Below are 13746 nucleotides of genomic sequence, written 5' to 3'. Positions count from 1 at the left end.
TCTACAAATTAGGTTTTTTTTTTTTTAAAAAAAAGGGAGAAACTTGGCAATGCCCTTAAGTATATGAGAACTTATTTGTTAATCCTGCTTTTGTCTTAAAAATTGATAGTTGAAAAACTGTTTTCTCATTTATTTCCATAAGATCATATAAAATGGTTACATAAATTCTTTGAATAAATCATGACGATATGCCAAACCAAATTTTCTATCAGATTTCCATTTAAATGTACATTAATAGTTTAAATGACTGTCTACCAATACCATCATTTTGATACATTTGTATCCTATCCCTCATAGCCCCTAGGGGAAGGACTTTTTAGAAGAGTTCACTACATACATAGTCAAAGAAGGCAGAAACCACTAAGAGTTAAAACCCCCAGATAAGGACCAGTCTTCCTTAAGAACCTAGCAAAAAAACACTCAAAACATTTTTGAGGAACCTCAGATTTCCCTTCATACATATCTGTGATGTTGATGTGATTATAAAGTATATCTCTAGGCCTCATAACAGAAAAAGGTGTAACGGAAAAAGAAAAAAAGCTCAAGTATTAAGTGTTATAATGGAAAATACCAAATGCACATTTGGGACCCTAGATTTGGTTCTGGTTTGCTTTCTGTGCCTGGATCTGGGACATATTGTCTCAGCAGGTCTCAGTTTCCCAATCTGTAAGATGGAAATACCAAAATACTCTGAACACTTCATAGAGTTGTTCATACCTGAGGAGTTAATATATATCAAGTATACAAAAGTGCTTTGGAGAACTATTAGGCATTATAGAAATAATGTGTTTTTAAAATTATTCTTACCAAACTGAAACACTGGCAAAAATCTATTTTTAATCAAATTACACCTTGTGCATCTTAAAAGGTTAAATATTTTCTAGAAAAGTGTTTACTAGGGACACTGACAATTAACAATCATATGAATTAAAATAATGCCCATAGCAAGCCATTTTGCTTCCTTAAATATTTTACTTCCACATAATTCTACTTGTATCAAATATAACAGGAAGGATATCAAGCTAGCTAGTCAAATCCTCCTGCCAAAATCTGTCATTCCTCCAAAGGCAGTGTTCTTCCTCTAAGCTTCTGCACATATTCCACGCTTCTTCGAATATCCCTTCGTATCTACCACCAAGACTGAAGCTTGCTTGGGTTACAAGGTAAATTGTCACCTTATACTTGCCAGATCCCACACAGATACATCAAGTAAAAAAAGACATCAAATGACATGCACACACATGCATAAATGCACACACAAGTGTACACACACACACAAACACACAAGTGTCCTTCATTCTTTAGGGAGAAATGTATTTCTTACACAGCAAATGATCGTCACCTTAAAAGGAAGTGTATAACACAAGCAAAAGAAGAAAAATAAATCTTACTCACCATCTCCCATAGCCATTAGATGGTCCAGGGAGCTCTCTCAAATCAAGAGGTCAAATAGCACAGCAAATAAGTACAGCTCAGTGCCTGCGCCACTGGGCTCGGCCTGCAGCCTGCAGACACCCGGAGCACTGTGTGACCCAGGCCTCGCTGCAGCTCTGCACCGCAATAGCCAACAGCTGCTACTCCACTTCAAAATAAAAGTCTGGGGTCTTGCTGAAAACCCTCGTTTATTTAGCAGAGCCTAGAAGGACTTGATTAAGATTATTCTGTAGCTGCACATATGCTGTTGGATACAGGTTATGATGTTTCTCCTTGTACTGGCTGCCTGAAATTTAATCTAAGAAAAGCTCTGAGAGCCAATAAATGCCATCCCGCTGGGGGACTTTTAATGCAATCATCAAAACACAAGGCATGTGTTCAGCAATCATTTTCTGCTTCCCTAAAGATATCCATGTAATCAGTAGCAATCACATGATCTGATGGATTAACTGATTTGCGCCTTTTTAAAAAGGTTTTCATCCTTTTGTCGTTACCTTTTAATATTTACAACAGAAGACAGCTAGAAGTGCACAAACAGGAATAGCCCAGTTTCCATGATTAACTGCTCTCATTATGCAGGAAGCATTTCTGGCTGCCGTAAACAAATCACGTCAAAGGCAGCCCATCAAAGGCTGCTCTGTGTGCGGACAGCAGGGCCACACGGAACAAAGCTTGCTTCTGGTGGAGACAGAACCTAGCCAATGCGCAGCTGCAGGGGCGCAGAGCACCCTCTATCCAAGCTGCAGAACCATCAGCACATTGTCAAGCTCTGAAGGAAGGTCCTGGAGCTCATGGTCACAAACAGATACATTTTAAAAATCAACCAAAGAAAGAGCTGCTTTGCTTTTCACTAAAGGGTATGTTATAAAAACATACAAAACTAGATTGGAAGTTATCTTATTGACTCATAGAAGCCAAATATTAAGGTAATTTCAAAGCCTCATTTCCAGGCTTTATTTTATTGCCAGCCTCCAAGAACAATTCTTTTCCTAGCAACTGTTTCCAACAGAGAAGCCAGAAAATACTTTACAAGGACTGCATGGCCAAGACTGTATTAGGTCCTACACACACACTCGACAAATAATAATTATGCATAGTTTTTTTCACGGTGAAAGAGAAAAGGATTTGCAATTACAGCCACCAACACTGTTAGTGTTTACATCCTTGGTTTGTGCAGGAGACTGTCTGGAAAGCTCCATAACGACACCACAGTCTGCCATAATCGCAGGGGACCTCCAACTTTCAGTCTTTTCTTTCCTACAGGGCTGGTGTTCCCTCCTTCTAGTCACAATCTGACAGATTTTAAGTCCGGTTTTCTTCTAATAGCAGAGCTAATTCTACTGCACTTAGGGACTCTGCCTAACTTTTAAATGACAAGTTGAGTTCAAAAAACCATCAAATACTCTATAGCTCACTTATGACTGTTCAGATGACAACTGTTAGCTATAAAAAAGTTGTAGCACCTTTACAACAAATCCTTTGGCTTCTGGTATTTAGTAAAATGATTTTTTTCATCATAAAACACTCTAAATCAATATGCTGTAAGATATGTGATGTTTCATTATTATGGTTTCAGGCAAAGACACACCAAAAAAATTTGTTTACCATAATAGTTTCTGGTCACAGAATATCAAGTGGAACGAATTTGAATTGCATGCCATGTTTGGACCCAAAATAATTTATTTTGCATAAATAACACCAAGTGAGGGAGAGAAAAGGTAGTATCTTCAACAGCTCTTTGTGTGCATGAACTATTTCCACAAGATTTCATGCTGAGCTTTTACTCTCTCCTAAAATGTTTTCTATCACTTTATTTACAGTTTTAGTTTTAGTGTGCAATAAAAATGAACAAAGGCCTGAAAATTTTGTGGGGAAAAATTGTGCAGAAATAAAGAAGAAGTTGAATTAAACTCCATGATATTACTTTACGTACAACTTCCCTTCAAATTGTTACTTATAAAAATTTGTTTTCAGTATTCAATTGATATATTTTTCTACCTGGGAAAACAACTCAAGTATCATGGGCTGGGATAAAACACACCATAATTTTTCTCATCAATACTGGTGAAAATAATATTTTCATCTAATGGTCTTTCACTTGGCACAGGGTATTTATGAATAATTTAAACTCATTAAACAAGGCGTAGTTATATTTCCTCCATTACCAACTGTAACCACATTGTATATACTTGTTTATGATCTATCTCTATCACTAGATTACAGGTTCCTTAAGGGGAGAAATTTCATTATCTTCTTCCTGTTGTGACATGATCTAATTTACATTTTAAGAAGATCCCTATGATTTCTCAGTAGCAAATGGATTCCTGGGGGCAAACATGGAACAGAAGTCTACAGAAGTAGTCCAGGCAAAAGCTAAAGGAGATTTAGAGAGGATATTAGCAGTGGAGATAGAAAAAATAAGCAAATTTGGAATATGTTAGTATTTCAAAAGTAGAAATGTTTGATCAGTTAGAATAGGAAATCAAGTCAGGTTTCTAGCTTGAGCTGATGATGGTGCCACTGACTAAAATGGCTAAGACTGGAGAAGGAACAGATCTGAGGGGCAAGAAAAGATAACAGGTTTCATTTTTGGACATAGTAAGTTGAAATGCCTATTAGGCAGCCAAATGGGAATGTCATCAAGGCCACAGGCTACTAAGTCTAGACCTAACCCAAAGGAGAGATGAATGATGGCTGGAACTACATATTGGGAATCATTAGCAAAGAGTTATCATGTAAAGCCTTTGGGCCGGGTTGGATCACTAAGAAAGAGAATAAAAACAGGGAAGAGGAGGCCTGGGCCCTGGGATTTTCCAACATGATAAATAGGTTTCCTTCTTCTAGCATCTTCTTGTTAATTAATTCATTAAGGAATTTTTCAATAACAGCATATTATCATCAAAAACATTATGACCAATATAGACTTTAACTTTCACATTTGACCATAGTTGCAATATTCAGACTGTAATTGTCAATGCAAACAATCTTTGAAGTCTTCTTCTTCAAAAAAAATAAACACCAGAGACTAACTCTGAACCTCCCTGTTTATGGAGTGATAAACAATAGAAAAAGGAATGCGAACTAAAGAATAAGAAACAAAAAAGCTCTATTTTGAAGGTAACAGAAATAATGTCACAAAATACAAGAATAACAGTGCTTTCGAAATAAACCACACCCAAACAATGAATACCTCAGATTTTAAAAGTATTCTACTTTTTTTTCCTTAGAGTTGTAACTACTTAGTCTGAAATACACGAACGATCATGTTATGAAAACATACAAGTTCAAGGATCTTGTCTAATCTCTTCCTACTGTTTCTGGTTTCTTTAGAAATTGACAGAGGTAACTGCTAGAAAAATAAGGAGAAGGTACTTATAAAACACTTTCTATTCAGAGAAGTGAAGTGAGAATCTTCTGGCATTCAAGGTGAGGACTGGTAGCACTGAAGTCAATTTATGCTTCTGGAACTAAGTTTAGATGTGGGTAAACACATTCTTTCTAACACTCACTTACTCCTTCTGACTTCCTGTAACACATCCTCAGTCTTGGTTTAACCCAAAGAACAGTAACTAAATTTTATGAGTAACTAGTTTTCCTATTATTTGACTATAAATTCACACACCAAATTTTTACTCCAATATCATTTATATTACTAAATTAACCACACTCTCTTTAATATGAAACTACTAGGTGGAAAAACCACCTATATTATCTTTGGAAACAGAATACATTTGTTACATATATGGCTAATTAATATTTAAAGTCTCAAGTGTAAGCAAATGCTACCCAACAAAGCTAATCATAATTTATCAACTTTACAAAAAGGAGAGGAACCACAAAAATCAAGTCAATACCAGATATTAACTCCAAACATCCCTGAATTCCAACTTGGTCTCATTCTACTTAAGAAGCCCAAGGTGATTATGCTAGTGAAGTTCCTGTGTATGAGTCTCTTGATCAGTATCATCCCAGATAGTCTATATACAGAACCCATCAACCCCACAATTTCTGTTAAAGACAACTAAATAAAACAATTATTCTAGGTATAAAAACACATTTTATGCATAGAAAATGGAGGGCACGAAGGTCATCATACCTCGACCCAGAAGACACAAAATATAAGGCAGTATCACCAAAAAAAAAAAAAAAAAAAGAACAGTATCATTTTACACAACTGACCCACTATTAAATTTTCACTCACTCCAAAAGAATCAGAGGATGGATAATTGTCAGCAGGATGTAAATATTTTGTTATTATATCTCAACTAAGTTTTCAGGCCACAAAATCAACTCTTTTGAACCAGTAATATACATTTTAGTGCCTAAAACTTTGCTAAATAGTCTTAGAAATATTTGAGAGCTTAATTACTCTTACCTTTGCAGATACTCAAAATCATACCGCCTGAACTTTGCACTTCATCAAATTTGGCAAATATCATTTCTAATCTGGGAATAAAGAATAAATTGTGTTTGTTTGATTTTTTTTTAACATATAGATAAAATAGAAACAATTTCTTTCACCATTCCCTTAGAAAAAACAATTGTACGGATTCAGCTAGTTTTCTATACAACTCTCTTTCACAATTAAATCACTGAAAAAAGACACAAAACCCATCTCTCTTCAGTTGAAAGAAGTCAAATATAGCTAGGACTACATATTTGCAGTTATGTTTGTGAAAAGACAATTTTTACACAAAGCAGTTTCTCATGTTTCATCATAAAATCAATTCTCCAAATCCATCAAAAATATTCTAGTTTCAACCTCATAATAAGTCTACTCAGTCACCAAGACATCTTTTAAAGGCACATAAAAATCATGCCAAAGTAACTTAAGGCAAACAAAAACAACAAAATATCAAATATCAAAAACTAAAGAGATGGCTAATGTCACTGATAATCCAATGCTTTCCCTGTTTCACATGACTATTTTCATACAACACCAATTCCACTGGTGCTTCTAATTTTATATTCAGGATAATTACTTTCTGCACTTCTGCTATCACTTTTCTTAGTTAAAAATGTGTTTATTACAAAAGTGATGTACATTCATTATAGAAGAAAATTAGGAAATATAAACAGGAACAAAGAAAAAAACCACATTTCTATCATTCACAGAATATATTAACTGTATCCTTTCTGATACTTTTATATTCATATACAAATTTCCTTCAGAGTGAAATGGGATAACACTGATAGCCCTTTTTTTTTGTTTGCTTTTCTTTCCCTTTCCAATATATTGTGCTATGACTCATTCTTAAATTTGTGACTTAGAGAACTGGGGAAGGGAGGAGGGTCACTGTCATATTGCCTTTAGTTGCCAAATGTTCTTCACTGACTTACCCATATATATCTGTCACAATTTCATTTCCTAAAACCTTACTTAAGCCTTGGTCCTCATTGTGGTCATTTCTTACCAGTAAATTAAAGACACAGGTACTTTTTGAAATAAATCATTGGCTTATTTCAGTAAGGACTAACTAAAAAAATTTTTTAGTTGAAATCTCCTCTAAGAATTCATTATAATAGGATTTCTAAACCTTAAAATCACCTCCTACTTCCAGTAAATTCAACAAATACAACTATTTACATATCTGAAAGCATTTCACTTCAAAGACACAGGTCTCTTTATCCTACAGAGTAGTATATTCTGGAGGGTTGGACAGACACCAAGCAGGTTGCCCACACACAATAGGTGGACATGAGATAGAAGGAAGCATTGGAATTGGAGGCTGGAACCTCAGAAAGGAGGCCGGGCATGGTGGCTCATGCCTATAATCCCAGCACTTTGGGAGGCCAACCAGGGCAGATCACCTGAGCTCAGGAGTTCAAGACTAGCCTGGCCAACATGGCAAATCACATATCCCTAGTAAAAATACAAAAATCAGCTGGGTGTGGTGGCACATATCTACAGTACCAGCTACTAGGGAGGCTGAGGCACAAGAATCACTTGAACCTGGGAGACGAAAGTTGCAGTGAGCCAAGATCCTGACACTGCAAACTCCAGCCTGGGTGATGGAGCAAGATTTTGTCTCAGAAAAAAAAAAAAAAAAAGGAAAGAAAGGAGAGGATTTCGGAGTGCTGTCTGAGAAAAAGCAGAACAAGACATGAAGGGGCTTAACATTTGGCTATAGAATAGAAGAACAGGAGTAGAAAATTTAGGACAGAAAGCTGAGAAGTGGGCTGGCAAGGAATTAAGGTAAGGCAGGTAATACATGGAGACAGGAATCTAGATGTAAGCAGCTTTAGTGGAAGAGGGGTCAAATGAAATAGTAGGCAAATATAGTAAGAATATGGGAGAAAGGAGGGGAGGGGAAAGGAAAAAGGGGTCAGAGTAGAAGGTATCACCCAAAGGTCTTTTGGGACTGGGTTGGGCTAAGATAGACACAGAGAGGAGATGATTACCTCACAGCATTAACCTTGCTGCCAGTTCTTCAGTAACTCTATACACTCTTCCTATGACTGTTGTACTCTCCTCAGTCACTCTTTCCTTCTAATGCTTCTCACTTTACCAACTTTCAAGTAAAATTAACATCTGACTTTTGTTTATTTATTAAAAATATTTTAGTCACCTGTTCAAAACTTTATAAAGGATAAGTTCATAACTTATCTTTAAAGCAAACAAAACAACAAACACAGTATAATTTTCTACGTGGCCCTCACAGAATCCCTCCAACCCCATCATTAAACTCTATACACTTATTTTAGAAAAACAAACGCATTTATAATAGTTGATTATTGTACATATAATTTGGTGAAAAAAGGAAGAAACAAACAATTTAAGAGCAGAACGAACAGTCTAAGATATTTTAAGTAATTCAGGGGAAGAAATTAGGAAATTCAATGGAAGAAAAATACAACAGAGACTGGATTGTCCAAAAGATTATAAACACAATTTAGGAGGCCTACAAAGCTCTAGGAAGGTTCTGACTTAGGATAAGGATAGAGGCCAGTAAAGCATTAGGAGGTTCTGACTCATAGGGTATGGAGGACATAATTAGGAAAGTAACTCTAACCAAAGTCCAGACTTAAAAGTTTAGAATAAGAATAATAAATCCCAAGTATAACATGAAAGAGACAATTAGGTATCTCAGACTTTATCTTTTTAAAATAACAGTATTATTGAGATAGAATTCAATACCACAAACTTCGCCTCTTTAAAGCGTACAATAAAATGATTTTTAGTATATCTGCAGAGTTGTGCAACCAAAGAATCCATTTTAGAACATTTTCATCACCCCAAAAAATAACCACATACCCATTAGCAATCCTTCCCCATTTACCCTGATCTCTCCAGTCCTAGGCAAACACTAATCTACTTCCTTTCCCTAAAGATTATATCTAGCCTATGAGTTGCCATATCTGGCCATTTCATATAAATGTAATTATACAATATGTGGCCTTTTGTGACTGGCTTCTTTCATGAATGTTTTCAAGGTTGATGCATGATGTATCAGTCATCCCTGTTATGACCAAATAATATTCCATTGTATGGATTTACTACATTTTGTTTATCCACTCACCAAGTAATGAACATATGTAGATGTGGGGTATCTCTATTTTTTGGCTATTACAAATAATGTTGTTATGAACACCTGTGTGTAGGTTTTTGTGAGGAATGTTTTCATATCACTTGCATATATGGCTAGGAATGGAATTACTAGGTTATAGATAATTCTATGTTTGACATTTTGAGGAATTACAAACTGTTTCCAAAGTTGCCGCACAACTTTACATTCCCAATAGCAATGTATGAGGGTTCCAATTGCTCTACACCCTCATCAATACTTGTTATTGTCTATCAATTTTTATTTGTCTATCATTGTTTATTTTAGTCATCCTGGGGGTATATAATAGTTTTGATCTGTATTTTCCTCATGGTTAAATGGTGTTAAACATCTTTTTATGTGCTATTGCCATCTGTATACTCTTTTTGAAGAAATTCAAATATTTTGTCTGTTTTAAAAATTGGGTTATCTGTCCTTTTACTATTGAGTTGTAAAGAGCCCTTTATAATAGTCAAGATACGTGTCTTATATTTGATTTCGGCCAGGTACAATGGCTCATGCCTGTAATCCCAGCACTTTGGGAGGCCGAGGCAGGAGGATCACTTGAGGTCAAAGGTTCAAGACCAGCCTGGTCAACATGGTGAAACCCCATCGGTACTGAAAACACAAAATGTGGCCGGGTATGGTTGTGTGCACCTATAATCCCAGCTACTCAGGAGGCTGAGGTAGGAGGATTGCTTGAAGGGAGGTGGAGGTTGCAGTGAGCCCGAGATCGTGTCACTGCACTCCAGCCTGGGCGACAGAGTGAGACTATCAAAAATTTAAAAATTGATTTGCAAGTATTTACTCCCATAATATGGGTTTTCTTTTACTTTCTTGATGGCATTCCTTGAAGCATAAGTTTTTAATTTTGGTGATATCCAATTTATCTATTTTTTCCATTGGTTGCTTGTGTTTTGGTGTTGTATCTAAGAAACCATTGCCTAGTGCTTTCTAAGAGTTTTATTATTTTGGCTCTTACATTTGGTTCTATAATCCATTTTGAGTTAATTTTTGGGTGTGGAGTGAGGAAGAGTTGCAAATTCATTCTTTTGCACGGGGATATCCAGTTTATAAAGCACCATTGTTGAAAAGACCATTCTTTCCTGCCCTACTGAATGGTCTTGGCATCTTTGACAAAAATCAACAGACCAAAAATACAAGTTTACTTCAGTATAGTTCCAATGATCTATATCTAGTGTTATGCTAGGACCAAACTATCAGAACTTACCTTTTAAAATATATTTAATAGAAAAAAATTGTTTAATTTTTTATTATTTTTATTATTTTAAAACTATTTGACTTCACCGGGCGCAGTGGTCCACACCTGTAATCCCAGCACTTTGGGAGGCTGAGGCAAATCACAAGGTCAGGAGTTCGAGACCAGCCTGGCCAACATAATGAAACCCCATCTCTACTAAAAGTACAAAAAATTAGCCAGGTGTTGTGGCAGGGGCCTGTAATCCCAACCACTTGGGAAGCTGGGGCAGGAGAATCGCTTGAACCCAGGAGGCGAAGGCTGCAGTGAGCTGAGATCATGCCATTGCACTCCGGCTCTGGTGACAGTGCGAGACTCCAACTCAAAAAAAAAAAAAAAAAAAAAACACTATTTGACTTAATGTCTTTATGAACCATACTTAAGTTTAGTTGTTTTAACAAAGAAGAATGGTTCTGATAAAAATTTAAGAGTGGGCAAAAACAAACTTTAACCTTAGCAGGCTATATCAAACAGAAAATTTGGAAACCATAAAGGGAGTTATATTTGAGAATCAAAACTATCCCTTCTAAAAATTAAAGTTAGAATTCGATCACCATAACAAAAGAATACTTGTTTCAAATGAATGTAATATTCAGTATAAACTCTTGGGAATATATGGTAGTGGAAAAAGGGAAATAGTGGAACAATAGTCTGAAGAAAGGTGTAAATCAAAATTAATCTATGCTTTAACTTACAAAAGTTTAAGAACTGTTTAATATGTGTTGTTATTTTGAGGATTCGAAATACTACCTATAAAATAATGAGGCCATAGGCATCAAGAATAGAAAACACTCTGCGTGTTTGAAAAGCAAAGCTCAGGTACCCACACAGAGTCCTTCTCCATTGCCTACTACCTGCTAAAGAAGCATCACCAGAGAGAATGACACAAGCATAGCATGGAAGAAAGAACAATGGACTGGGTGTCAGGAAGCCATCAACCTCCTACTGACTAGCTGTTGCTGCTCTGGGTCTCAGAGTCTTCATCTGCCAAGTGACTACCGACTTAGAGGAGGGAAGAATGGTAAGAACGGCTAGGGGTAATAAGTCATTGGCCTATTTCAGTAAGACCATTAAAGTATTAGCTACTTGCATATGATAAAACCCCTATGAGGCTAATTCTGATGAGAAGAAACTCAAATAAAGAGTTTCCTCTAACAAGTAACATTACTAACAAAAGATATAAATCAAGAAGAAAGGAAAATTATAGGTCAATGTCATTTTGAGCATAGATGCAAAAATTCTAAGCACATATATGCATACTTAATTTATAACAAAATAAGAAACGAAGAAAGATGTTTTCAAAAAGTAGTGCTGAGTCAAGTGAGTATCCACATGAAAAATTTTTTTACCTGAAGTCTTTAATCATTGTATTTGCCAAAAAACAAACAAACACACAAATCCAAGTGGATTATAGATCTAAATGTGAATAAAACTTTCAAGACAATTACATACAAGAATGTCTTCATACATTAGGGTAAGCAAAGATTTCATAAACGGGGCACAGAAATTTCTACTCATAAAGAAAATGACTAAGAACTACTTTAAAATTAAGAATTTATGTACATCAAAAGGTATCACCAAGAAGTACAAAAGCTAGTCACAGAGAGAGAGAAGGTACTTGAAGCATACAGCGTTGACAATGGCTTGTGCACAGAACATATAAAAAAGTTCTACAAATCAAGTTTTTAAAAAGAGAACTCAATTAAAAAAAAAAAGGGCAAGAGGCCTGAAAAGAACACTACAAAAGACATCCAAATGGCTGATAAACAGATTAAATCGTGCTCCTCTCTATTTGTAATCAGAAAAATGCATGTTACGACCACAATGAAACACCACACCCATTAAGAACCTAAAATTAGTAAAAATAAGCCTAACAATACAAAATATTGGTGAATATGTAGAATAATGGAAACTTGCAACAGTACCAGTGAGAATATAAATGGAATACAACCACTCTGGAAAACTGTCCATATCAACTAAATGTGAACATCACCTCTGACGTAGCAATTCTACTCTAAGATATATTCCAAAAGAATGAATTAGTATGTACACCAAAAAGCATATACGAGAAAGTTATTAGCAGCATACTCATAAAAACCGTAAATGAAAAATAATGCAAATGTCCATCTTCAGTTTTGAATTCATAAAGTATAGTCTATTCATACAATGGAAAACGATAAGGCTATCAAAATGAACAACTGTAGCTGGATCCAACAACCCAACACACACACACACACACACACACACACACACACGTAAAAAACATAATTTTTAACAGAAAGAAGGCAGACACAAAGAAGTATATGATTCTATTAATATAAAATTCAGAAACAGTCAAAACTAAACTATGGTGTTAGAAGTCAGGATTGTGGTTACTTTTAGGAAGAGAAGAGGTAAACATTTAAAAGGATTTGAAGTGGCTTCTGGGATGTTGTAATGTTCTACTTCATCTGTGTGGTGGATACTTGCATGGACTCACTTTGTTATAATTCATAGATTTGTATACTAATGATTTGTGCACTTTTCTGTATGGAGTTCCTACCTGAATAAACATTTAAAATATTTTTTTAAAAAGTAATTCCCCCCTCTGATTTCCATATGTAAGAAGCTTGGAGGCCGGGCGCGGTGGCTCAAGCCTGTAATCCCAGCACTTTGGGAGGCCGAGACGGGCGGATCACTAGGTCAGGAGATCGAGACCATCCTGGCTAACACGGTGAAACCCCGTCTCTACTAAAAAATACAAAAAACTAGCCGGGCGTGGTGGCGGGCGCCTGTAGTCCCAGCTACTCAGGAGGCTGAGACAGGAGAATGGCCCGAACCCGGGAGGCGGAGCTTGCAGTGAGCTGAGATCCGGCCACTGCACTCCAGCCTGGGCGACAGAGCGAGACTCCGTCTCAAAAAAAAAAAAAAAAAAAAAAAAGAAGCTTGGAAAGTTGCTACTCTGCCCTAACAACAAGTAAAAAGTTAAACAAACTAAAAAATCGACAACTCTTCTTACATTTGTAAGAAAAGGGAGGTCACAGGGCAAACAGCTGCACCAAAAATTAAGAGATGGAGAGATGAAAACAGAGAATCACAACTTACCAGAGCATAACCCATCAGTAGAAACCTCTGTGACTCTGTGAAAACCAGTGTCAGAGTAGGAAAACCTGACCTGTAGTGAACAAATTGCTGGAGGCTCAGAGTGGACAACTCTTGAGAGTCAAAAACTCCAGGGGACCCTGTCATCGTGGTGCAGAGGGAGACCACACTTCTTGAGTTTTACCTCCAAGAGTTCAACTTGGTTTTCAGAGTGAGTATCAGTGCAAAATCCTATCATGTTTCCAGCAGGGAGAACCGAAAAAGAACCAATTTGAAATATGTGAGTATTCTGTTCTCCTTAACAATGTCTGACCTTAAGTGAAACTATTTAATTAGACTTAACCTGCTGGGGTTTTATCAGAGCCTAACTGACCTAGGAAAATACCCATCTCCTGCTGCTCTAGTTCTCCAAGTGGAGAAATGGAAATC

At 36.2% G+C, this 13746-nt stretch overlaps 1 protein-coding gene across 38 annotated transcripts in view; it reads right to left on the bottom strand.

Moving 5' to 3' along the window:
• LOC105470926 (cytoplasmic linker associated protein 2) overlaps positions 1-13746 on the bottom strand; it is a 220733-nt gene that overhangs the window by 165829 nt on the left and 41158 nt on the right. For 25 of the 38 annotated variants that reach the window (XM_071090719.1, XM_071090725.1, XM_071090727.1 and 22 more), the window contains exon 7: positions 5810-5880. In XM_071090719.1, the coding sequence (XP_070946820.1) occupies positions 5810-5880 (71 nt within the window). Of the gene's footprint in view, positions 1-1395; positions 2013-5809; positions 5881-13746 lie in introns of those variants that run through there. The other 13 variants (XM_071090740.1, XM_071090735.1, XM_071090741.1 and 10 more) reach the window with 7 other exon arrangements.

This window comes from Macaca nemestrina, chromosome 2 (assembly GCF_043159975.1).
Source record: "Macaca nemestrina isolate mMacNem1 chromosome 2, mMacNem.hap1, whole genome shotgun sequence".
NCBI classification, from domain to species: domain Eukaryota; kingdom Metazoa; phylum Chordata; class Mammalia; order Primates; family Cercopithecidae; genus Macaca; species Macaca nemestrina.
Note: the sequence above shows the minus strand (reverse complement) of the source record. Positions and strands in the feature narration are given on the sequence as shown.